Source organism: Acipenser ruthenus, chromosome 14 (genome assembly GCF_902713425.1).
Source record: "Acipenser ruthenus chromosome 14, fAciRut3.2 maternal haplotype, whole genome shotgun sequence".
Lineage (NCBI taxonomy): Eukaryota > Metazoa > Chordata > Actinopteri > Acipenseriformes > Acipenseridae > Acipenser > Acipenser ruthenus.
Window position 1 is genome coordinate 16249783 of NC_081202.1, and position 27627 is coordinate 16277409.

Below are 27627 nucleotides of genomic sequence, written 5' to 3' on the forward strand. Positions count from 1 at the left end.
CGCCAGAGTGTGAACAGAAGGAAGCAACGTCACTCCAAGATGGCTGGCAGGACAACAACAAAGCAACACCGCCGCTGGAAAATGTGGTTGTCTGTCGCCGTCAACACCTGCAGAGACAGCATCGCCTCCCGGGTCGCTTTCGGAACATAGTCTTTCCCTCGAAGACGAGGGACTAAGAGGGGGGCTGTGTAGCGACCCGGGCACCGTTCTGTGTCTGCTGGACTTTTATGTTGTCCCATTTGTTTGTCTTGTCTGCCTTGTCCTGTGTATGTGTTACATGTATTGTTAAGGGGCCACCACACCACCTAGAATGGGAGAAGAGCAGGGACAGACCCAATTGGTCAATCTAGGTGAAGTGGGCGGGAGTAGTGGGGGGGGGGGAGGGTATAAGTACCGCTTGTGCGGGAGAGTGAGGGAGAAAGATGAATGAAAGAGAGGTAGAGTGGAGCCTAGCCCGCAGAGCCCTGGGGAAAGGTGGCCTGTGGGAGACTGGAAGAGGAAGGGGCCTGGGAGAAAGTGAAAGTGGGGTAGAGTGAGTGAAGGAAGGAGTTAGGGTTTTATTGTTTTGTGGTGTGGTCTTGGCCCGAACAAGGACCGTGTTAATTTCACCAATAAATTGGTTATGCATTGCACCCTGGCAACGTGTCTGTCTTCTGCTTTCTTCTCCGAGTGTCATTACAATATACAGTATGTATGTATTAATAATATATAATAGTTTGGTGTTTATACCAGCTTACTGGTCTTTCAGTGGATGTAATGTATTCCTAATGAACTTGGCTTTCTAGTTTTGAATTCTGTTAATTTCTTAATTTATATTTAAACATACTGTGAAATCAAAGAACACATTTGAACGTACCGGTCGTCTCATGAAACAAATTAAATTAAATGTGATGTACTTTTTAACTGCCTATTATGTTTTTTTGTAGTTCGCTTTTTTGTGACTCCATAAAACTGTACTCTACCGACTGAGATTTAACGGAATGTTAGTGTTCCCTTCAACCTTCTGATTGGGTGCAGCTTATGTGTTTATCCAATCACATGCACCCATACACAGCAAATGTTATTAGTGCAAATACCACTGTTTTTAAGATCATATACACTTTGTGTATGGTTTTGAAACATTAGCACTCATTGCAGCTAATTTATAGAGAAAAGTAGGGCAAGTTCACCCACAAATAAAGCAATATTTTTTTGTTAAAAAAGCAAACTAAGTATGTCTCCATCCCACAGTAAAGAAAAAAGGATATTCTGAATGCTGGCTGGCACTTACAATGTTGGTTTGGATTTTTAAAAAAAGGCACTGAACTTCTTAAAACATGCTGCCCCTTTCTATATATTAAGTTAAAAGATGTCTTAAAATTGAACAAATTATTTGTTCAGGAGCCTTTACATATTGAAAATGAATGCAAATATTTAAAAAAAAGTGAGGGAACTCCTGACTACAACATGTCCACATGCTGTATATAATTAGTTGCAATTCTGCTAATCTTTGGTGACGCTGGTTCTCTTGATGGAATGATATTCCTGGAAATGTCCACGCAGCAGGCAGTACTAGTAAATATTATGCCATGCTCCCTGCATGTGAAGACTGAATGCCCACTGCGTCGGCAGAGGCCCCGAGAAGCTGCCTCCATGATAAACGGCAGAAAAATGGCTTGGCTGTCTCAACATGTTTAGAATAGAACAGTTGCAAACAGAAATATTTTTTTCAATCTCGGTTAACATGCAGTGATAGCCTCTGCTTCAGTTATTATACTCGCTGATACTTGTTGACGTAACTCAACTTTTTCTAACTGTAAAAAATATCTACCACGTTAATAGAAATATGCTAGAGCGATTTCATAATATCTTGTTCTGCATGAACAGATTTTAGTGGAGTAGGAAACTGCCATGGATGTAGTCAATATTGTTTTAATGTAATCATATATGTATGAAACACAGACAATGGGCCCAAATTTAATTCTGTTCAGGCAAATGCAAAGTTCTTTGATAAGGATAAAAATGGCAACTGCTTCTACCTAAACCCAAGTTGTCTCTTGCTGGTTATTTAGCATTTTGTATAACAATCAGCAGATTTCAGAGACCCCGATTAACATTGGTCTTGGACTACCTACCGTACCTAAAAACACATCAGTCCAATACTAGTGTTAATCAAGGTCTGTGAAACTGGACGAATATTGCATTTTCTGCAAACTTAGCAAAGGATATATATGCACCTCTTGTATATTATCAGTTTTAACTGAACCAAATTTGCAGGAAATGCAATATTCGTCTGGTTTCACAGACCTTGATTAACACTAATCTTGGACTAAATGCTTTCAAACTGAACCAAGTAAAAAATCCAGGTTTTAGTCATCCACTTCCACACTGGGTCTGAATTTGATATCACTTGTTTGGTGGCTGTGAATGGAACCTTGTGTATGCAATCTAAACCACAGGAGTTGGAATTCCAATGAAAGTGAATAGCAGAGAGTTTTCACTTGTAATATAATAGGATATAAAACCTTAGAGTTTGTTGTCTTTAACATTATTATTAATCTAAGACAAGACACTTCCACCAGCAATATTTTGGTATCTTTTTTTGGTGTCTTTTTTAAAGACATGCTTCAGTTGTTCTTTTTAGTGTTCCTTATATATTTAACATGGCTTTAAACTTGCCTGGCTGACCCAAAGAAAACAAATACTTGAACAAATACATCTCCCCCTGCAGTACAACTTGTCATAAGTGTGAATTCCTTTGACAAGATGTCTTCACGTTATTACATAACCATGGAGAACTACAGTATGTATGACAAATTATGTTTTTGTGTGCAGTGTATGTATGTGCAGCCAACAACATTGTTTTGATATGTGATAGCTGCACGTTAAGTATTGTGATTCTGATGTATTGGTGTCTGTCTGTCTGTCTGTCTGTCTGCCTGCCTGTCTGTCTTATTTATTTCTATTTGTTTTACCAAATTTTAATTCCCCTGTGTGTTGAGTAAACACTATGGATAATGTGCAACCACTATCTAATGTTTGAAATATAATTAGTAGATTGTTTATGTGTATGTCTTGGGTGATTAAGCATTCAGGTGGAAAGACACAAGGACACCATGACAGCATCCTGTAAATAAAACTCACACAGAAATCATGCTCGATTTTACCTTAAACTCCATTTAACATTGTTTATATGAATGGAGCATATAGACACTGTAAGTAATTGAAAATTAAAATGTAAATTTATAAAACGGACAGTGAATGGCAAAGCATGTGCAATTGTAAAGAATATGAACATTTGCTGCATCAGAAAGGTGTCAGCAGTGAACCGTTATAAGGAGTCTAGCATCCCTCCCCCTCCTCAGGTTTACTCACGTTTCAGGCCAAGCCACAGTCTGCAAAATACGTGGAGTACGTGTCTGCAGGCGACAATGGACAGAGCACTGACCCAGCGATAATTATCTGTACATACTACAGTTTCTTCAAACTTCATGTCTATGTAAAATAATCACCTGCGTTGAGGAAAGAGAATCAGACATTCTGCATACACATCTCCTGAAAAAACAGTTGTGGAAAAAAGGGAAGTCCTCTTAGTTTTTTAAATATATAAATATATATATATATATATATATATATATATATATATATATATATATATATATAGATAGATAGATAGATAGATAGATAGATAGATAGATAGATAGATAGATAGATAGATAGATAGATAGATAGATAGATAGATAGATAGACTCACACACGCGATTTACAATTGATATTAGTGGGTTTGTAGTTGCGCCGTACCTTTTGTTGGGTAATAAGGGGCTTTTTTAAAACAAAAAACTAAAACAAACAAAAGACAACTGTTTCGTCCCACAAGGCGGCAGTAAGCAGCACTTGTCAAAGGGGGGTTACAATACCACGCCTTGTCACGTACGTCACCTCAGTCACGTTACATTGCCGGCTTGTCTCCTTTTAAATCCAGGAACAGGCGCACATAGTGGAGATTGAAATGCCGGTATAGTTCTGGGACTAACAATTTATTTATCGATTAACAAATGTAAATATCGACGCTTTCTGGAGGAGTACTTTAAAACCCCGTGTTAATTTATACATTTTTTGGGGGCATTGGAGAATTCAACATTGTTGCAATATATATTATATCTGCGTTGTGATTAGTAACTTTTTATTTTACAATTCTTTTTCGAAACGCGTCTTATAGTGATAGCCTAAATCCCCCAGTTACTGAAACTTTTTGGTTTTTTTTAAACCGCGATGCCCAGGGAGCTTACACGAAATCGAATCCAAAAAATCTGGATTTCTTCAAGGGATGATAAACCCGCTATACCTTGCAGTTGTAAGTATTGTAGTTTGTATTTAAACTGCTATATGAGTGTGTGTTTTTTTCAACATGTACGGTTCTTCGGTTTTATTATTAAATAGATTGCATAGCGCAGGACGGTGTAATTTATCGGTACACAGCACATGAATGTGTAGTGACATTATTGTAGATTCACTCTGCGTTTTACTGGCGTCATTCACTGAGCTGGAATTCAAAGACATCTCAAGTCGAACAGCTTCGTATCGCACGGGGTTTGCTGCACAGAACACGATTTTAATCTTGATATATTGTGTTAAAATTACGACATTCGTGTTCGGTAGGAATAAACATGTAACGCTTCTGAACCAGTTACATTCATACGTTTTTACAGTCATTTCATAAGCACTACGTTTTACTTTGTTGTGAGTTTGTGATCGACATACCAGAAAGTGGTGTACAAACGAATCCGTTGCTGGGAAGGTGTAGCGAAAACACACGTAGGCTGCTTCGCATTGTCCACTGTTAGCCTACATATATAATGCACCGTTTTTTTTGTTTTTTTTAAATCAAACGCAAAAGCCAAAAAAATAGGTAAAATAGATGGGGTTGTTTCTGTTGAAGATTTTTTTTCTCTTTACACTATTTGTCAGAATTAGGATTTGTGCCTCGATTTTATTGCTGGCTGCGGTGTTGCTGTGACTCCTCATGATCAGCCCACCCACCGACTGTCTACCGGTCAAGAAATTCCAGTTCGGGTGCCGATATACCCAACCCCGTTAACAGCAGTGTTGCGGTGCTGCGCTATTGCTAAGGAACATAGTTTGTTGAAGACCAGAGCATTGGCTGTAGTACCATAGTCCGATTATATTCCGTGTTTTCCTAAATAAATACAACTGGAAAGATAAGCAAATTTAAATACACTTTAAATCAGATACTGGTAGGCACGACGCAGTGTGTGGTACTCTAATCTAATATAGTTTAAAAAATAAAAATAAATAAAAAATAAACAAATAAACTGGAAGATCCAAATTAAATTGCCAATTTCGGTTTATTGGTTATTTCCAAGGTAATCGTTATATCACGTGAACACATTGTCTAATCGGGTCTGTGCAAAATATGCTGTGGCAGAGCTATATTGTGACATGCTAAAACTAAACCGACTAAGGTATTTGAAAGTGTTATATATTTTTATAGTAAAGGTAACCTTTTCGGCTAAATAGGCTAAATTGATAATGAGTTGACATGAAATTATTTTTGGGGGATGGAGCAGTCTGCTGGGTCAAAATTATAAATTGTAATGCCAGCCTCTAGTATTTGCATTTGTACTTTAGCTGTGGTGGCTGGGTGCATAATAATGGAACTAAAGGAGAAAACCCCACACAGGGTGTGAGCACAACAAGAAGCTTGACTAGAAACGTTTCACACATAATTTACACAGTAAATTGTGTGAAACACAGCAAGCAGTACCTTTTTAAATAGGCGTCTACAGTGGTCAGCCAGTGCTTAGTCACAAACCCAAGTCCTGAATGCAAATTAGGTAGATCACTGCACAGTGAATGGATGTAGCAAATGTTGCTATAGTAACCATTGAGAATCCCCGGCTTACAGGCAGTGGTATCATAGCCCTTTGATTCAATGGAGTCCTTAGAAAATATAAGGAATTGGAACAGGGCCCAGTGGAGAGGGATTGCTGTGCATACACACCAGTCCCAGATAATCTTCAGAGAGGACATTTGGAGAATCAGGCTGAGAACGGCAATCAGCAGATGGAAGGTAGATGCAGACTACTCCTCAAATAACAGAGTGGGGACGGGGGGGACACAGGACTGTAGAACACAGGTGGAAATTATTTGGTTTCCTGCTAAATTATGACTTCCAGCAAAGTGCAAATTAGAAACTACAATGCTCAGCAGATGTATATACTGTCACTGGGGGTTATGTATTAGAATTTCTGTAGCTTTCGAATTATATCAAATGCATACATACTGTACTGTATAACCTAACTGGAGGGGTGTTAGTGGGGTAATGGGATGCAGGTGCCTCTGAATTGCCTTTCTTGTCCAAATCCTTTGTGCATGCCCAGGTTCATAACCCTACTTATCAGTTTGATGCATGTGTGTGTCTGCTCTCACAGTTTGTTGGTTTTGCTGTATACAGTGCATCTGCCAGTTATGTAAAATAAATCTCATGACATAACAAGCTCTTCTCAAAGCAGACAGAATATAAGTGTGTGTTTTTATTTAATTTCTTTGTATATATATTCAGTTATAATTTGGTATGCAGGATAATGATTTTTATACAATTCAGACATTAGTTTCATAGGAACTCTATTGACTCGTTGCCTTCATTTGATACTGACAACATCCCACTATACAGTAGTTTACAGAACGACATATTAATATCTGATTACTTCATATAGGTGATGTCATATAGAGCACTGCATATGGCAAGTAGATTTGTCAGGATAACATATTTGCTCTAGTTTGGGATATTTTATGAGTACTAGAGTCAGCACTCTGATATCCGTTACCTAGATACACGTCGGTCGCGTTTTACCGCCCTTGTATTAAGAATATGTAATGTGACAAATTAATGCACTTACCCGTTACACACGATTTCCGTCACCAGTTTTCTGATACAAAACCCATCTCTTTAATGTTACTATATATTTAAATATCCGACACACCCCGCATTTTTTTTTCTCTGCATGCCAAATCAGTCTGTGCAGTTACACGGCGCTTCCTCCAGTTTCACCTGATGAAAATGCAACCCAAATAAACCTTTTGTGCATTTTCATTTGCAAGTGTATTGTGACACTAGGGCCTTATCAAGAACTATATTCTGCAATTTGGAATACTGGCTTTGGATACTGTTTTAATTCTGGAAACTTTAGTTAATATATTTTACTCAATTGCATTACCTTTTACGTTGTACGCAGTTCCGTGCATGGGTAACATTTTGATTTCATTTTGCTGTTGGGTCGTTAAATTTTACATACTGCTACAATGCGTACCGGATTTAAAAGTATGTACTGTATTACAGTCCATGTGTTGTCTCTTCTGGCAAGTAATGTTTTCAGAATCGTATCGTTCAGAATTAAAATACTTCTGTTAAATGTAGTACTGTACCAACAAAACCAATACAGTACATCTAAATGGAAGCCTACTTATTTTAAAACAGTTTTTTCAGATATGTATTTTTGCTATTGTATCTTTTTTGTGTTTCCTGAAAGACAAGGGTTGGAACGGGCCAAAATGAAATAATCAGATATGCGTCACACGCGTTTAACCGTCACTGAAGTCAAGATTATATAGGGTCGGATATGCGAGTGCTGACTGTGTAACTTTAACATGCTGTGAGTTGTAACCTTTTAAACTCAAGAATGAGTTTAAGGGAAAACATTTTTATTAGCAGGCATTTATAGCAGACATGACTGTTATAAGTATGCCCCAGGTGTTCTTTTTTACAATTGAATGTTGGCAGTATAAATAATTACATTTTATTCATTGCCTTACAGAAAGATGGCATTCTGAGACGGCAGCCGTATTAGTCATACTACTATGAACTGACATTCAGCACATACTCCTCGTGCCTCACGTACACTGTCAAGATTTGGGATTTATATTAGGATTATCTGCCTCTCTTTATTACAGTTTGTACCTTGATGTTCATTTGGGTTGCTGGCAAGTAAAGAGTTCAGCCTTTGTGCCGACTTGCTTTTTTCCTTTTATTTCTGCGACACAATTACATTGGATCACCCCTATGTCATTATACTGTACAGAGACAACTTCGATTAGTTCTAATAAACCCTTTGTGTCATCTGAATCAAACTCTTGGTAGCTGGATTTTATCTTGAAAGAAAACAAAAAAAAATACTGTAACTTTGTCTATGCAAGGATTTAAATCTTCTATGGTATGCCCATGATTCTGCATTGATATGGTTATCTCATGCTACCATAGATTAAGTGGCTTATATCTAAGTGCCAGTATTGACTAATGTATCATTTGCACAGGGTTGCTGGGGCTATGTGCATTTTATTGTGGTTATGATATATGATGTAGAGCCTCGCTATCTGACCCGAGCCCAATGGGACCCGACAAGAAGTGTCGGGGTCGGGTTTGATTTGTATATTGTAGTTTGGGCTGGGTTGGGTCAGTGTGTTATCAGTGAGTGGATTATGGCATTTTTCATTTAGTATTTTTTTTCTTCCTCTGTGTGCAAGTGCTTCCTAAAACTCAGTTCCTGCTTCCTTTTTTGCCTGTCTAAAAATATCTCTCATGAATGAAGCGCTGCCATGTGTGGCAAGGACTTCTAACGCGCACGTCAGTTAAGTTAAAAATGTGTACGAAGGAGAGATTCTCTACTTTTAAAAATATGGAGGCTGGTGGAGTAAAAAAAAAACTAACAGGAGAATGTGTAGCAGTGGAACTTTCCATTGCTATAAAGGGTACATCTAAATCCACTGTTTGGGAAAAATGCAACGTTGTATTCAGCGATTAATAAACATCCATGTGGCTTTGTACAATGCAAATCTTGCAAAATAATACTGAAATAAGACAGCTAAAAGATGGGAAATTCATCTCTGCAGCGGCACACTGAAAGGGATGTAGTCGTCCTGTAGCTGGGCCGTACAAGTCATGACTTCGGATGCGCCACTCGGCAGTTCAGTTAAACCTACAGTTGACTTTATTTTATACTTGACAAAATCAGACACAACAACGCTAATGACAACCTTTTAACAATCATAATGTCAACCAACATTTAATTAGATGGCAAGAAGGAAGTGTGGAGTAATTAATACTAATGAATATTATGTGCTCCAAAACAGCCGGTGGCCCCCACCTGACAAACTCACCCACTGTGATAGTCATGGTCGGACTGCCTGCTCGTGGGAAGACCTACATTGCAAAGAAACTGACACGCTACCTCAACTGGACTGGAGTCCCTTCTAAAGGTTTGTAATGTTATATTGTGGCAATGTGCCCTGCCCCTGTGTGCATTTGTGTGTTATATGTTGTATGTTGCGTGTGTTAATGTTGGTGTATTGTAGTTGGTACACGGGATATAATGTGGGTAATGAGCACGAGTGTTTAAAATGTATAATTGTATTTAGGCACGGAGATTGCACTTCACTGCACGTGCATTTAAAGTACTTAATATGTGAGCACAGAGTTTTCACAGATTAGTTCACGTGCTGCGATTCATGTCAAGTACTGCCTGTGTGTGTGATTCTTTCTGGCCTGACGTCATCCCTACAGCTAAAGATTTGGTATTTGTAACCTATTTATCTTGTCCACCTCTCTTCTATGGAACAAGATGTAAGTCCAAATGGCACCTGTTTTAAAGTAATGGATGATTTACCTTTTTTATTTATTATTATTATTTTTTTTTACTAGTGTTCAATGTCGGGGAATATCGTAGAGAAGCAGTCAACTGTAATTCGTATGACTTCTTCAGACCAGATAATCAAGATGGAATGAAAATAAGAAAGTAAGTGAGACCCCTCTCCTCCCCCCCCACCTCAATTTCAAGCCTAATTTTATACTATGTATTTCAGAGTACTAATTTTTTGTTTTTTGCAGGCAATGTGCCTTAGCTGCTTTGAAAGATGTCAGATCCTACCTTTCTGAGGAAGGTGGCCAGCTTGCTGTAAGTCATCTTACTAATTTACATTCAGTACAGGTTATTTGAAGGAATGCATTGATAATATTACCTGTCTGTAAATTGTCTGGCTAGAAGAACTTCTATGAAGAAAAAAAAAAAAAAATAGACAAGGTGTGTGGTGTTTTTTTTTTTTTTTGCATTAAGCCTACTTCCAGAATGTTGCACCAGAAGTTGTCAGAAAAGGTTGCCTGAAAGTTGCTTTTTTGCCTTGTTCTTGCTGTTTTAGGTCTTTGATGCTACCAACACAACAAGGGAGAGGAGAGACATGATCCTTAACTTTGGCAAAGAGAATGGATTCAAGGTCAGTACACGTTTATTTTCTACGAGCAACCCAAGATGCATGTTAACTTGTTTTTTTTTTGCCTCTGAGGCATGGCATACTACAGCTTAATACTCACATTAGTACAACACACTCCTGATCATTTGAGCATGCGGTCTGGAGGGAAAGTGTCAGTTAAATTGACACACAAACCTGATATGAATGATGTTTAAAGAAGCAAATCGATTAAGCAAAATGCAGGCACTGGTGATGGTTCTGTTACAGGCTTCAGGATCTTTTAATATTGAAGATGTTTTAAGGAATACATGTTTAATATGCTGACTGATGTGGATCTAAGAAGACACAAACTTTTCTTCCCCTTTTTTAGGTGTTTTTTGTTGAGTCTGTCTGTGAAGATCCAAGTGTTGTTGAGACAAATATTATGGTAAGTCTCAAAAGAGTATTTCACCACTTGGCATATATGATGCATACAAAGTGAATGATGTATAAAATTGTTCCATCGCACAAATTTAATACTTGCATAGATATTTTAATTATCAATTTCATTAGATGGTGTTTTCTTTTACAAAAAAAAAATGTAAACAAAATAAAACAATTTGAAAGCTATGGCACCAATGAAGCACCAAGCAGCTGCAAACAAGTTAGTGCTTATTGTTTAAAAGCGGTTGTTATAGTGGCACAGAGATGAGAACTTCTTCCCCCTTGATGGTCAAAGCTTCTTGTGTCTTTTTTTTCTATACAGGAAGTCAAGGTGTCTTGTCCAGATTACAAAGACTGCAATAGAACAGATGCCATGGACGATTTCCTCAAGAGAATAGAATGTTACAGGGCTTCATATCAACCTCTGGAGCCAGATCACTATGACAAGTATGCACATTCACACATGATTTGACAGCTGAAGTCTGCTAATGTCTAGCTTGCTACTTTGATAAAGAAGCTTAAAACTGTTTGTTTCGGGGGCTCCCGAGTGGCGCATCCAGTAAAGGCGCTCCGCATGGTGTGCACATCCTGCATGGTGTGCAGGATGTGCCCTATAGCATGGAGGTCACCGGTTCAAGTCCATGCTTTTCCACTGCCAGCAGTGGACAAGAGTTCCCAAGGGGCGGCGCACAATTAGCCGAGCACCACCATGGGGCGGGGGGAGCTTATGTCGGCCAGGGTGTCCTCGGCTCACTGCACACCAGCAACCCCTGTAGACTGGCTGGGTGCCTATGGGCTTGCCTGTAAGCTGCCCAGAGCTGCGTTGTCCTCCAACGCTGTAGCTCTGAGGTGGCTGCATGGTGTTCCTGTGGTCGGCTGATGGCACACATTTCGGAGGACAGCGTGTGTTTGTCTTCGCCACTGTTTCATCAATGTAATTGTTTGTACCCTTTTGTATGACAAGTTTTATTTATTGATCAGATATTTATTAGTTACCATTTTTACTGATTTGGGTTCTATTGCCTTTGCCACCCCAGGGACCGTTCTTTCATTAAAGTGATCGATGTTGGTCGGAGGTTTTTGGTGAACCGTATCCAGGATTATATCCAGAGTAAAATTGTTTACTACTTGATGAACATGCATGTCCAGCCTCGCACCATTTATCTGTGTCGCCATGGAGAAAGTGAGCACAACCTCCGGGGCCAGCTTGGGGGAGACTCTGAGCTGTCTCCCAGGGGGAAGAAGGTACATTTCCTTATACAAAGAGTGAAGAACTCTTACATTTCTTCTTGTGTTTGTGAATGGATTAAACTATTGATTTTAAACCTTGTAACATGATTTCAATGGTTGATATTGAAAATAACACTGCTTTGAAAAATCTGCTCTAATGGCAGGAGGGAGGGGAAAGGTAAAAGAGAAAATAAAGTCTCTCAAACTAGAAATCTCTTGTGTTTTCTTTTACGTACTATTATGCCTTCACTGCATGATGGCTCAGTGTTGTTGCTGGCTTCCATTTCCACAGTTTGCGAGGGCTCTGTCAGGATATCTTAAGGAGCAGAACCAGAAGAATCTCAAGGTATGGACAAGCCAGCTAAAGAGGACCATCCAAACTGCAGAGGCACTGGACATGCCTTATGAACAATGGAAAGCACTTAACGAGATTGACGCTGTAAGTATTCATGTTGTATATTTATAATGGGGTGTTTAGCTATTTAAATCCCCACTGCATGTCCTTATACAACAGTAGACTTTGGCCTATTGATGATGCCCCTATGTACTTTTTTCATTCCTACCAACTTCAGAACTTTATTTTGCTAGTCTCAAAGCCATGACTAGTTTTAGTTATCTGTGAGTTGTCACGTTTAATTAAACACACATAATGTGTTTGCTCCAGGGGGTGTGCGAGGAAATGAATTATGAAGAAGTCAAGGAGAGGTACCCTGAGGAATTCGCTTTACGTGATCAGGACAAATATCATTACCGCTATCCAACTGGGGAGGTATGCCATCACCGGCAATTGTCTCCATCTCTGCGTTCTGCAGTTTTGAAAATGAAAGTATACCTGAAACATAGTGGATTAGATTGTTTTCCAAGATTGGCAGAGCAGTGGTCCCTGAAGTGTTTCTCTTGATATGTTAATTTAATGGGCACAAAGGGAGGTATTTCGAGGGGAACTGCCAAGGAATGAATGTAGTAACTCAAACAGCCAGGGAGGCTGGAATTGCCTTTAACATTTAGCTGTGTACATTTTCTGAAGTCTGCTACTCCTAGCTTCAGGTCCCTCTGTTCTGAGATCCTATATCCCTGAACTGTTAAGCATGTAGGGCTGGTTTTACAGACCTTGATTGGTACTAATCGTGGTCTACCTTACCCAATGTAACATTAGCTAGTCCAAGATAAGTGTTAATTGGGGTATGTGAAACCAACCAGTAGACTTTGAAATATCTACATATCTTTCAAAACAGTGAGGAGTTGGCTATTGCAGTGTGGAGTAGTGGTTAGGGCTCTGGACTCTTGACCGGAGGGTCGTGGGTTCAATCCCCGGTGGAGGACACTGCTGCTGTACCCTTGAGCAAGGTTCTTTACCCAGATTGCTCCAGTAAAAAACCCAGCTGTATAAATGGATAATTGTATGTAAAAAATAATGTGTAAAAAATAATGTAATTGAATGTACAAAATAATGTGATATCTTGTAACAATTGTAAGTCGCCCTGGATAAGGGCGTCTGCTAAGAAATAAATTATAATAATAAATAATTGCTGTGCCCTCTTCCATGTGTTCTTAGGCAAATTCTAAAGTCTTTAAGCATTTTGAGGGGACGGTTTTAATAATAATAATAATAATAATAACTTTGATATAGCACCCTTCACATCAAGGTGTCTCAGGGTGCTGCACAATATGAAAAAAATATTAATTGAATATATTGGTCCCCTACTTATCCTTGTTGAGATTGAAAACTTTTGTCTTTCATTTACCAGTAACTGAATCCTTAGTTCAGCAGTTGGCAGTTTCAGTAATTTGTGTGTACTCTTTCTATACTTTTGTGTATTAGAAGTTCTTACTAAAATAAAACTAAATATTTGAGAAGTTTTCTTTTTATCTTGCTTCAAATATTTAAGAATTACTCACAAGAGCTAAACATATTTAGTGGGGGCAATAAGAGAGCAGTGTGGGTGTAATTTGATCACTTAATTTGGGAGGGTGTAATTTGATCACTTAAAATGGAGGTAAACATATCAAAATATCCTTATTTGAAACTATGCAATTGACATTCTTTTTATAGCCAAGTAATTGCTGCAATAAAACTTGCGGCCAGTTAATACATTTAGACCAATCTCACTGCCTCTTCCTTGCTGAATTTACTGTAATATTGTTCATGCTGTGCATACAAGAAGATATGCCTATTAAATTGCTCATTCATACTGGCATGTACAATGAAGAGCAAAAATGCAAGCCTTCCCTATCCTAGTGTAGATGATGAATGAGTTCACTAAAGATGCCTGTGTCGTCTGTGTTTTGTGATTCCAGTCCTATCAGGACCTGGTCCAGCGCTTGGAGCCGGTCATCATGGAGCTGGAGAGACAGGAGAATGTTGTTGTGGTGTGTCACCAGGCTGTCATGAGGTGTCTCCTGGCTTACTTCCTGGACAAGAGCGCAGGTACAATATCTACATGGCTTCCTAATCTCTGACTGAATACCCTGCCCCTTTTTTTCATCTATACAGTTCTCTCTCTTGTACAATTTTAACACAAGGTTCCATATTGCAGATGAGATGCCCTACCTCAAGTGTCCTCTCCATACAGTACTGAAACTGACTCCTGTTGCATATGGTAAGCCTTTAATATACACCACCGAAATCATCCATCTATTCATTAACATCCAGCTTCAAAAGATATTTAAAGCTTGCAACCTTTCAGACTATAATATTTCTAAGGTGGTTTGATAGGTGACACTTGGATGCCAGTGTCTGGGTGGCAATATATATAAAATATAAAAATTGCTGACAATCGCAAACAAACTATATTTTCTTGTTTCCTGAAGGCTGCAAAGTTGAATCCATTTATTTGAATGTCAATGCAGTAAACACCCACAGGGACAGACCAGAGGTAAGAACTTGCTGGCTAATTCTTGGTAATGTGAGTTAGGTTGTAGATTTACTGGGAGGGCTTATGATGGCTGAGTCATGGTGAGTTATTGAACAGTACCAGCCCAAGGAGATTCCCTTTCTGTAGAAATCCCTTTCCCTGTATCCTTGCACACGACTCCCAGTCCTTCTGCTTCTGCAGTAGCTGTGTTAATACTGGCACAATCTTCAAGTTTTGCTAATACCCTCCCCACTTCTCTATCTTTACATTAGTCTTTGTAGTCATTTCCTAAAAGGAAACAAGCCCAATAACAATGTAATGAATATAATATTTTGTAGTCATAGGCTGTACTTGCTATAACTTTTCTCTTTCTCGATATCTTTCTCTTTCTCTTTCTCTCTCTGTCTCTTTTGCTTTGGGCAGGATATAAAGAAGGGACCTAGCACTTTAATGAGGCGCAATAGTGTTACCCCGCTGGCAAGCCCTGAGCCTACCAAAAAGCCAAGAATGAACAGCCTAGATGATCATATATCATCGACTTCATCTGCTCTGCCTGTGCACATCGCCTCTGACATCCCCACTTCTGTACCTGGACAAGTTAGTTCTCATTTCATTCCTTTTTTTATATTTCAATTCCCCCCCCCCCCCCCCCCTCCCCAATACCCACACATCCTTTCTGCATGAGACGTCATATACTAGTCATTATTTCTGTTTAATATTGTGTTTGATGTTTACATGAATGGGCTTACCTTTGGAAAATGTAAACGAACAGGGAAATTGCACATTTGTAGATGTCATGTAAATTACATGGTTTTGAAGTTCCACATTAATCCATCTTAAAAAATACACTTCTTTCAATTGTGGTCAGCAGATTACCACATCTTGTTATTCTTTTCTTTCTTAGCCTTGGCTTGGCAAAGCTTGCTTGTAAGTACTTTACTTTCTTTTTATTCAGTCTTGTCCTTCTACCACATTAAAACTCTAAAGAATGTCAGTTCAACATAGCTTTTGAGTGCAACCGAATGTGCAACTGAAGTAACGTGCACTGCTGGCTCTGGGTCTGCCTGTGAACCCCCGTGGGTTTAGTAGAGTGTTGATTAAGAGATTAATAAAACTGTCTGCAACTGACTGAACCAGTATTGAAGCCTATCTGTAAGGATTAGCTTCACTATTCTGATCTGCACATTTGTATTACTTTAGAAACGAATTATGTCCATCAGCAAAAACAATTCATTATATAGAAATATTAAAGCCCAGCAGCTGTCCGCCAAGTAAAACGGTTTTAAAATCCTTATCCCTGCAGATCTGTTGAACAGTCCCATTTGTCTTTTTAAAGGCTGATGAGCAAATTCACTCGCTTTTTAAATTAAGGACAAACATGGTTACACACTTAAAGATCTGTACAAACAGTGCATGCTGCTGAAAGAAAATACCAGCCACCTTGTGAGGAGGGTAGAGTACATAGTTCAGAATAAATGAGCTTTGTAAAATTTAGATCAAAACTTGAATTTAAGATAATTGAGGGGGCCTGTGAAACCACCCCAAAGTGTATAACTAATTTTGCAAGTCAACGTTTTCTGTTGTGCAGGATTTTAGTTTTACTAATCTGATCCCCTTTCTAATTAATAAATAATACTAACATGTTATAGTCAAATGTTAATTAACATTTAGCACCCCATTAAATGCTGCATAAATAAGGTTTTACGTGCTTAATATCTGACAAAAGTCATTCTTGTTTAATTCTTTTCCTTTTCTTCCTTTTTTCATGTTTAAGGCGAACAGTTTTCCTTTTATCTCAAAGTTTTCTCCTCACTAATATTTCAAAGGTAAAAGGCTTGTTGGCTACCATTTTGTTTAGTTCTTAAGTGATCCATCCTATGGACAAATCTTTTGACATAACAGTGCCTCCATTTGTAAAGAATGCAGTGAAGATTAATAGAGTAAAGATTAATGCAGTCGACCCTAAAATGAAGTAATTGTGTGCCATATTGGAGCTGAAGCTGTGTCTCTTATGCCTATTTGACATTGTATTTATTTTGAAGGGTTCAGGAGGTATAAAATGGAAAGTGCCAGGGACTACACAATTAAAATCTTGAGGAATGATTTGTCTTTTCACTGCATTGTAATTTTAGGAGATGTGTGAAGTTTCTATACATTTTAGATTAGTCAAGTGTACTATTTTCCTTTTAATTTGTAATTGTAAGAAAGTACTCCATGCCTTCTTTTAAAAGGCTTTTCAGTGGAACATTGGCTTAACTGCAGTTAGGTGTAGAAAAGGGATGAAACCAACAAACAAAAACAAATAGCTATTTATATAGGAGACCATAAAACCCTAAACTTAGTCTCTTAGAGGTAAGTTTGTGTATACTGTTATACAGTAGTTTTAAAACGGACAGCTTTGGCAATCGCAAGATTTTATGGAACAAAGGGGCGATTTCCACTCCTTTCAAAGCTTCATAATAGGAAGGGGATGCTTGTCAGTGTGCTAATGCAATTCCACCACCATGAAGAGCAACAAAAACTGGGAAGAAAGTTAAAAGTAAACCCCTTTGGAAATCTGTACCACAAGAGGTACAGATAAATGAGGCAAATAAGAGTATGAATGCTGTGAATTTATTAGAATGACTAATAATAATGAACAGTCAGCCAGCCATCTAGAAAACCTGCTTGGCTTTAGATATGGGTGTGCCTGACTGGTCACACTTCTAGTTTTGTATCTTTACATGTTGGCATTTGTTTCTGTTTGCAGGGAAAGTAATGCTTTGTACCGTAACTAAGGAGATACGAACAGGATGGTCTGCCTTGCCTTTGTAGTCTGTGACAACATAGAGCACTTGCATTAATTTGATCATCTGCTTCATTTGCATGCTGTGCATTTAGCACGTTGGTTCTTGATGTTGTATTTTGTACCGTAGTATAGCGGTACAGCTTTACTGTGTGGTAAACCCTTTTCATTTCTTTATATCTTACACAGAACATGAAAAGACCTTCAGACCTACCCGAGGCAACGCAGGCTTACCACTGAACCCCTGAACCACCTGCTTGTAATTCAACCTTTCAACCTTCATTTGGGACATTGTTTAATGTTGAACCCTACGAATGCACAGGGCTTTTCTTTGTTGCATCTTCTGATCATCTGGACTGGGCTGGATGTATTATATCAAAATGCATTGACCATTTTCACATCTATATAAACGAAATGAAATGTCACACCATTGTAATAATTTGTAAGTGCTTATAGTACACAAATTCCATTTTTTTTGTAAATAAGAAAAATCTCATTGTAGAGATCTTGCTGGATATTTGTAAATAGTGTATATATGGTGTAAGTGAATGTTAGAGTAAACCAAGCTAAAATGTTTGTGGTAAGCTGTTCATAAAATGCTACAGTCTTGGTGCATAGGACTGCTATTTCTCATGATCCTAAGTGTCCAGTATATACAACCTAACGAATAGAAGAATGCTAACTTTGCTCTAGGCAAATAAGTCCTTTTAAAAATGTAAGCACAGTGCTTGATGAAAATAGTATTCTGAAAGCCTATTAAAAGCTGCCTATTTAGCAATTGTTTTAAAAGGGCCACCATTGTGAATATGCCTGGTGACTCACGTTTACAGCAAACCTAAACTCTACACAATCTACTCGATTGCACTTTACATATGAACGCCGATATTTTTCAAAATTGCACCGTATAGCTGAAGTCTTCGTGAATCCATATAAGAGTATTTTCTAGGACTGATTTTTTTTTTTTACTATTCTAGGTAGTAGTTGATGTGTCTGACTCCTAGGGTTCTGTTTTTATCAATGCTTTTTAACTAGTGTTTTTAATTATACCTTTAAGAGAGATTTACAGTCAAAACTAGCACAATACATTTTAAATACCCTGCACTCCACCAAAGTTTCTTACCAGTTCTGTAACATTACCAACAGTAAACTGCTATTATGAATGGGATGCTAGATTCCTTTTTGTGTGAGATAAGATTGTTCTAGCCAATTGAATGTAGAGTTGTCTTGATCCCTAAGAGGACGTGTCAGTTTGGGAATAGACTGGACTGATCCAGTATCTCTTGAGGTTCTTAACAGGTTGCTGATAGCTTTACACTCAAATGACATGTAAATGTTCATTGTTACCAAAAACATTTTTTTGTGGTACCAGCCTGTCACTAACAAAGGGCCTGCTTATCGTAAAGGGTGGCTGTAATGGGTGAGTGCAATTCTGAATCTGTTGTATTCATTTTTATCTTTTACTGTTTGTAGTTCTTTGTTTTCTTCTCCCTGTTAATTTGTATTGTTTTTTTGTAAACTAGGAGTTCCTTAATTGTTATTTGTTTGGGAAGAGTTATTCAATGCAAGTCACCAAACTTTGTAGTTTAAAGGGGCTGAAAAATAAATGTATTTAATTGAAAAGAAGCAATATTTTTTATTATTGTTTTGTGTCACTGCACTCTATGTATGAGTTTTGAACATGCAAAATCTGGATAAACAAGCAGGATATTTTTCTAACTTTGAGATTGCAGTATTGAATATTACCTTGCCCTTTAGAGATGCTATATGCCATCAAGTGGTTATTGTTCAGAAAAGTTAACCACAGTGCCTAGTGCTTCTGTCTTGCACAGTAAACATTAAACATTGCTTTGTAAATGAAGTAGCAGCAATTCATCTGGAACTTTGGTCCATATCTAATTGTTGAACATTGCAATTGGCAGCCTACTGTTGTAATGTAATTGTTTGTTCTCCTAATATTTTCCTGTATTTCCTTTATCTTTGATTGCAGAACTGAAAAGATCTGTGTATTAATGTATTTTTGAAATTGGCCTAAACACTTAAGTATATACTGTCAATGTTTCAAATACATTTACCTTTTTAAGGAGATGGTGCATGTCAAGCTTGATTTAAATGACAGCATATTTTATTTGACTATTTTAAAAATAGACTTTTTTTTAATGACTAGTTTTAAAAAGTGTGTTTCTGTTTTGATTCTAATTTTTATTTATTTGCATGTAAACGTTTTAGTTTTAATTGCAGAAGAGTAGATTTATCTTTGTTAAAGCTGTACTGAACAAGCTGAAAAGTCATACAGTGAGGATATATTCACTAGGGACACTTCTGTGCCCATAGATCTTTTGGGTTTGTCTCTATTTAAAGTAAATTGGATTACTGTGTTCTGTTATCCAACAGCCCATTAGAAACCTCGACCTGTCAAAGCAAGTATTTTAACTTCATGCAATTTTGGCATTTATGTGCTTATTTGTACTTTTGAATTTTTCCTTTTTTCTTTTTTTGTATCCTGCACAGCCTGGAATATTTGTTTTCTGATTCGCTGGCATATTACTTGTTTTCTGTTCTCTATATAATTGTCTGAGTTATACCTGAAATAAAATAAAACAAACAAAAAAAACATGGCTGTGTCAAGTCAATTGGGATGCCTTTCAGAAATGTATATATTTTGCAGTTGCAGGACCAATAGCTTAAATTCACTGTTTTGTGTGTTGCCATTTTCGAAAGTCTTCTATGAAATTATTTATTTAATTCAAATATTTAACAAGAATGAACTAAAACAGCAAATATGCGAAACTTACAAAAACCAGTATATGTACACTGTAGTCCACACACAATCTAAATTCCATTGACAATTGTAATAGTATGTGATCTAAGCAGTGGTTTTTAAACCACCCCAATATAAACCTGCATTTTGTTTTTATGTGAAAATGCAAATCTCATTGAGCGTCCCTCCTACTCCAGTAAAAAAATAAAACAGTAGTTCTATTGGCGCTGTTAAAAAAAAAAAAAAAAAAAAAAAAAAAAAAGTTTACTATTGGTAGGTAGGAATGCTTAATTAGACAGGTTATTAGTGAACTCCTGATAATGTCAACTGCACTTATTATTGTCACTATTTCTGCCCAGTCCCTTTTGAAGTGATATATTAAGCAGGTTTGACTGTACTTGTTTTTCCAAGTTACTCATCAGTGTTGCTGTGTAAGCAACCAGTTCTTCTCTCATTTACTCTTTCATTGTTTTGTTTTCTGCTTTTGAGGTTTTGAGTTGTTATTTCCACTTGGTGAGCTTTCATTTCTTAATAAACATCAGTCTTTTACTGTCCAGTCAAGGCTCACTGAATTAAGATGTCACCAGTCTTGCCGTATGTACAGTTGGTGTACCTTATGATTCATATAGTATTATTTTGATTATTGTTCTTTTTTTTATAAATACAATACAGCAATATGGCCCCTATAATATACTTAAGACTAGTTAAAGCTTCCCCTCAAGGGAGGCTTAAGAGTTGATGCATTTTAAAAAAAATAGACTGCATGCATTTTAATGCCTGCAGTCTAAACGTGTTCAAGTATCTGAAAAGGGCTTTCCCTGGTTTTGAGGTGCCAACTTAAAGGATTATTTTAGAGAATTGGGCCTTTGTGTAAGATAAGGTCAAATTGAAGCCACATAAAGGTTTTTACAACAAACAATTTCCTTTGAATTGATATTTAAATTTCAAGCAATAACTGATGTCAAGATATACTACCTCTAAACAGCAGGGAATATAACATTGTCTTGTCCTCAAGTTATTGGACCAAAGTCTTTTTCCTGTGTATGCCTGTGACAGAGACAGAGTGATTCTTGGTGATAAATCTCCCTCCCGACCTGTGAGGGTGCTGTGTAAAAGGAACAGAGTGCCCTGGACTGGATGGCCTGACAATTCATTCCCAGGGTTAGGTGGAAGTCTGCCATCTGCTCCAGAAAGAAAGCAATGTGGTAACCACGGATTGGAGGAGAAAGTTAACCAAAGGGGCGTGACTGAAGGTACAAAAAGGGGACGTGGCTAGGTGATCTGTTCCTTTGTAATGGTGAAGATGAACCGGAAGGAGTACGGTGGAATTATCGTGAGTGTTTTTTTGTTTTGTCGTGTCTAAAATCTACTTGTTTGTTGTTATTAGATGGCTAACACGATCCGGAGCTGTCGCTACAGGCCAGCACTAAACCTGGACAACACTACACCTTGTTCACGAATAAATTGTAAATCACCACAAGCACAATAACAATCCCTCTGGACGTGTGTCTTTGTGTGTGTTCTACTGTGTTTATTATTTACTAACTGTGTCTTCTTATTTCGAGGTACTCCAACCCGTTGTTTTGGAACAGTGCAATACACATTGCTATATATTACCTGGGATTATTCTTTGTGGTCGCCAGCCCAGGATTAAAACAATAAAACACGTTTGGATCGTGAACTTTGTTGTCTGTCTTCTGTTTCACAATCACATCATCACTACATCGGCACACTGCAAACTACTTTGCCGCACTGTCACATTTGGGCTGGTGTTTGGGACTTAATGGGCCCTATTCACATAACTTTGAAGACTATTTTATGTAATGTTTTAAAATAGTTTATAGACATTCTCTCAGGATAAACAGTGCTCTGAAAAATGAGAATAAGCCAATACACCTGCTCTAAAAAGTTTTAAAAGGTCTCATGAACTGCACACTTGGTTAATAAAAGTGGTCTTTGACAATACACTCCTAGTTTTGTGAATAGGACGACTTTTTGTAGGGTTAGAAAATGCCAACCTAAATTACTCCTGGATATTAGTTTAAAATTCAGAATAGAGAGATTAACCTACAGTATTATCACACAAAGCATACACAAGGAAACATTTTCATAAATTCTTTTCAAGCAACATGATAACACGATGGAATTGCCACTTTGCATAGTCACATCATAAACATAAAAGCCAGATCTACTGGAAAGAAGGAAACATCCTGGATTATTTGTAATATATAACTGGAAAGGAGTTCCTTGTGTATTATGGGCTTTAGATCTATTAATTAAAAAGAGTGATGTAAATAAAATAAGTTGTGTTGCTAAGTGGGTAATGCAAAAAATATTCTGCTTGCGATGTATACCTTTTATACACTGGAAACAAAAAGCTGTTTATATTGTGGGAAATAAAATAATATTGTTTAAACCATATGAAATCAATTAAAGAGAATGTAATGACGACACCCCCCTAATTAAGTCATATGTCTGTCTAGAAATACTAGACTGGCTCAAGTTTTTCAAATAAGCCACAGGCCATCTGGCAAGGAAGACTCATCTGTGCTTTAGTTTCCAGTGAGCGTTTTCTTAAGCATTATGATGTGGGAAAGTGCCTATGTGACTAAAGTCAGGTTCTTTCAGTCTTCACTTCTCCATTTCAGACAACCCAAGGCTACATTTGAAATGATGATTCAGAGGACAAGTGATTTTCAGTGCCCTTATCATTACAGTGTGTGATGACTAAGAGAATATTGGCATGGCAAACATAATTATATACTCTAAGGCTACATTTATGTATTGGAGTAATTGCATACACATTGAAAATGTTGTTACACCATCTGTGTTGTTAATTTTAAACCATAAATTAAAATCATACATTAAATCATACATTAAAATAAAAATCATACATTAAAATAAAATAAAAAGTGTAAAAAAAAAAAAGAAAAAAAAAGATTAGGAGGCCCAAGAACACACCTCAGGAATTGAAGGTTTACATATTGTTTCCTGCAATCATTTACATATGCTTTGCAAATGTATTCAAATAATATTTAAATGTTTTTTTTGTACCCAGAAGATAGATTTAATTTCATTTTGTTGGATGAACCATCAGTGGTATGCTAGCCGGCTGTATACAGCTGGGCACATTCCGGTTGCCTGGACAACTGGTTCTTTTCCAATGATGGTTTTAGAATTCTGAAAGGAGACTATTATTCCCCTGTGTGTCATACAGTGTTAGCCAGGGTTTGCCTACCAACACACAAAGGACTGCTTCAAGGCGTTGCAGGTTTATCAAAGCAAGTCTCCTTTCAACTGACTGCACATGGAGATTAACATCTTTAAAATATGTTTTTGCCTCCCATGATAGTGCTTGTCCACAGTTTGAATAATTTGTTATTGAAATGCTTATAAAAACATTGTATAAACTGCAATGCACCTCTGTTTGTCATCCCGCTAAAATGCAGAAACATGCACTTACCCCATAATGTCATTTTTTGACATGGGAGTGACTCGGACTGATGTTTCAACTCAGAAAACGGTAAGGAAAGGGTCCAATTGAATCTAAATATATTGTTAATATACTGTAGTAATGCTTTATGACATTGGGATCAAAGTGGCTTCACAGTGTATGACAAAAAACTCACCTGAGCTTGAGATTGGTGTCTTCAGCATTATAAGCTATCACTTTGGATAGTTTTATTATCAGGTGATTGAGGGGTGCTCGAATACTTGCAGCAACAAATGGCTGTTTAATAGCCATGAAACCATAGATACTACACTTTGAACTGCGTGTCTGTTATATATTTGAATATAGTTCAATACCATGGTCAATTTATTATTATTATTTGTTTATTTAGCAGACGCCTTTATCCAAGGTGACTTACAGAGACTAGGGTGTATGAACTATGCATCAGCTGCAGAGTCACTTACAACTACAACTCACCCGAAAGACGGAGCACAAGGAGGTTAAGTGACTTGCTCAGGGTCACACAATGAGTCAGTGGCTGAGGTGGGATTTGAACCGGGGACCTCCTGGTTACAAGCCCTTTTCTTTAACCACTGGACCACACAGCCTCCTCTAAATTACATTTACCATTGCATCACATAGTGATTCTGTACAATTAAAGGAGCATCATTCCTGGATCTCAGGTTAATAAACTTGAACTCTGACAGCTACAACCACAGAGGGGATTGGATTCTACTGATAACACCAAGCCTAAGATATTAGTTAAGATTAATTCAATCTATCCAAAGGTGTAGAACATGGGAAGACAATTATTCTGTTTTATTGAAGGAAATCTTTCTATTTCGTTCAATAAAATACTTTGTTTCAATGCCACCCATAGTAATCTGACAAGGGCATGTCCTGTTTATATAATCTTGTATGCAATCAGAATAAGATCATACCAAATTACCATGAGACCTTACCCACTGCCGTTCCACAACAATAATCAGCTAAAATCCCTAAAGCATTTGCTAATGCGTTTGTCCACATTTTTGAACATTTCATGAAAATTCAAGTTTGTGCACATATTCCACTCTTGAATTAAGGTCATGTGGTTTATTGTTTGAAGATGATGAGGTGTCTCAAGGCCACAGTAACATTTCATATAGTCACCCTCACCACTAATAAATACTACTTTTCCATCTACCACTAAGATCGAGCAGAAAGTGGATCGAGCTCTTTGTTGAACTTGGCAGCAGACTGAAATCAAACCGATTTGAATTGCCACAGTTAGGACTGGTCGAATTTGGTCACTCTCACTCGCTCTGGTGGAGAAAGTTACCAAATGTGAGGCCAATGCAATACACAGATACAGCTGTACTGGGGGTTTACATCTTATTGCCCACTCACCCAATTGCAGTGAATGAATTTCAGAATGTTAATAACCAACAGATGAATACTGACCTCAAGGGATTTGAGAGATATGCAGATATGGTTTTGTAAAAGTCTGAAAATGTAGTTGATTAATCTTTTTTAGTTTTGAACTGAACTAGACCCATTGTCGCTATTAAAAAAAAAAGAAAAATTACTACCAATTTTGTTTTAAAACACTGCACACTTAATTAGGTTTTTATTTCAGGTTATTCCCTTGCTGTTTATGGTTTTATATTAGCTGTGGCAATTGATTGTGCCCAAACAGACATTCTATGCTACATGGCGTTGAAACACAAATGTCTGCTTCCACACAACCCAAATTTCCCAGCTGTGTTTAATGTCTGAGTCAGTGGTTTCAGTGTTGGTTTTGACTAAGGCTCTGCAATGTGCCTATGTGACCAAACTCAGGTCCTCCAAAGCTGCTCTTCACAGGTGTCACATGATCTCCTGCTCCAATTCCTGCAGCAGCAGCAGCACACTGCTGCTCACAGACTCAGCGGGAGACCCTGTCACTCCGACGATGTCACAGCTACGAAGTGAGTCAAGGAAAGTTTAAACAAGGTAAACCAGCTACCAGGCAAAGTGCCAGAGATATTTCAGACTAAATCTTTGCCTTTGGGCCCTATTCGGTACACTGCAACTCACAAGTTATTAAAATAATGTTTTTTAAAGTCTGTGTTTGCATAAGTAAAATAAGACTGTCCTAGAAAACTGTCTGCTGCTTTAACTGTCATTTGACAGTTCTATTAACATCGAACTTTGCTTTATACATCAAACAGGCCTTTCCATATTTTTATTATCCGTTTCTTTTCAGGGATATTTGATTCACTTCAATGGAAATGCATACATCTTGTCTAAGAAAGAGACTCCCTGCCATAGGTCATTTACATGGGTACAAGCATTAGCCCTTGCAGTGTTTGTGAACTTCCCGGAAGGTTATGTATTATTTCAATGAAAAGTTTAACCTCTAACGCCTGCAGGCATTAGATGCATGCATAGTGGCATTGTCTCTGTGCAGGTGCCTTGCACACACCATTTGCATATGTTATATGTAAACTAAACTATTTACCTTTCAAATACTTAAATATAACATGGCCGAACAAGGAGTTGTATAAAGCTACATTTTCTAAAGAGCACTGCATATAAATAATTGCAGTCCTACTAATACACTGTCATATTCATAAAACTTAAATTCACACTTCATTCATTCATTCATTCATCCATTCATTCATTCATTTGTTTTTTTAAAGCTTGTTTTGGTTAAATATGTACATTGTTTTAAATGTATTCAAATCTTGTCAATTGTTTCTGAAGTTCTGACTCAGGTCACACATGAAATGAATTTGTCTGGCAAGTATAAAGGGGGTTCAGTATAACTTCTTTACATATAATTTAAGAAAGAGAAAGGACATGCTGGCATAGGATGCGTGTGAAAGAGCTGATGAAAACAGTGTAATTTTCATTTTTTCTTTCCACGTCCCTTAAGGTTGCTTAAAAATATATTATGAAATCAAGACTGTCACACTTATATCTGGGCACGTGAAAGCCAAATGAACTTTTATGCACCTTGAATATTTGAGGTAAGGTCACAGGATTTCTGATAATGTCCCTGAAAGGAAGTGTAGACATTCAAACGCCTTCCAGAGACCTCATAAAAGTGGAGTTGGAACAAAAAGTAAAGTTAATCACAAACTGTGTTTGCATTTCACCTGAATACGTAGATTAGGAATAAAGGTCATGCTACATTGTCATGTTATCACCTGTGACGTCTGTGCTACATTAAACTCATAAGGTAATGTTTTTTGTTTTCTATCTTTATAAGGGAAAGGACTATTCAACCAATGGGGGTGAGTAAATCATGCATCTATAAACATCTACAAATGTAATGTCATTTTAAACATCTACCACTGTGATGTAATTTTAAACTGGCTGCCTTATTCACACAATATAGTATGTATCTGATATTGCTTACTGCTGTTTAAAAGTGAAAGCAAAGCTTAATATATAAACTGTAATAAATTTGCTGCATATGCAATAGGATGGAATAATGCATAGCTAATTCTTATTTTAAATGATCAAATACAGTACTGGCAACACCACACCACACGTAAGGGTTTAACCACAAAGCTTTCTTTATTGGTCTCAGTCTCACAGTACACACTTTAGTAGAGCATTCCCCTCAATAAAACGTCCCACTGTCACACACAGTGACCTGAACAGTGCCACTTTTATATCAAACTGATATTAGTGTATTCTATAATACTGAACATTTCAATCACCACTCTATACAAAAAGGTTGGCAACACTTTACATTAATGTGTCCTATTTACATATGGTTACACTAAATAACAGTCATTATATTATTGTGTAGTGACAATGCAACTGCATGTGTAACAACCAAATTTTTTTTTTACAGTTGCTGAGGTATTTTGTAATTACAATGAATTTAAACATGTGTATTAAAAAAGGTGAT

At 37.4% G+C, this 27627-nt stretch overlaps 1 protein-coding gene across 7 annotated transcripts; it reads left to right on the forward strand.

Annotated features, from left to right (window-relative positions):
• Positions 1 to 3875: 3875 nt before the first annotated feature.
• LOC117420055 (6-phosphofructo-2-kinase/fructose-2,6-bisphosphatase 3-like) lies at positions 3876 to 20148 on the forward strand. 7 transcript variants are annotated; one of them, XM_034033562.3, is made up of 17 exons: positions 3876 to 4333; positions 9127 to 9252; positions 9695 to 9788; positions 9881 to 9947; positions 10189 to 10263; positions 10610 to 10666; positions 10985 to 11109; positions 11700 to 11907; positions 12185 to 12331; positions 12557 to 12661; positions 14191 to 14320; positions 14430 to 14492; positions 14704 to 14768; positions 15171 to 15344; positions 15652 to 15674; positions 16522 to 16573; positions 17722 to 20147. In XM_034033562.3, the coding sequence occupies exons 1-17, from the start codon at positions 4252 to 4254 to the stop codon at positions 17770 to 17772; spliced, it is 1644 nt and encodes a 547-aa protein (XP_033889453.2). In that variant the 5' UTR covers positions 3876 to 4251; the 3' UTR covers positions 17773 to 20147. The 7 variants fall into 7 exon arrangements, with proteins under 7 accessions (XP_033889453.2, XP_033889456.2, XP_033889457.2 ...); XM_058985951.1 differs by lacking the exon at positions 3876 to 4333 and adding an exon at positions 5929 to 6070 and having other exon boundaries at positions 17722 to 20148; XM_034033565.3 differs by lacking the exon at positions 12557 to 12661.
• The last annotated feature ends 7479 nt before the right edge of the window (positions 20149 to 27627 follow it).

Coding starts and splice junctions, on each gene's coding strand:
- LOC117420055 (XM_034033562.3), top strand. CDS start 4,252: ATGCCCAGGGAGCTTACACGAAATCGAATCCAAAAAATCTGGATTTCT. Junction 11,110..11,699: donor GAGCCAGATCACTATGACAA/GTATGCACATTC, acceptor TTGCCACCCCAG/GGACCGTTCTTTCATTAAAG. Junction 14,493..14,703: donor ACTGACTCCTGTTGCATATG/GTAAGCCTTTAA, acceptor TGTTTCCTGAAG/GCTGCAAAGTTGAATCCATT.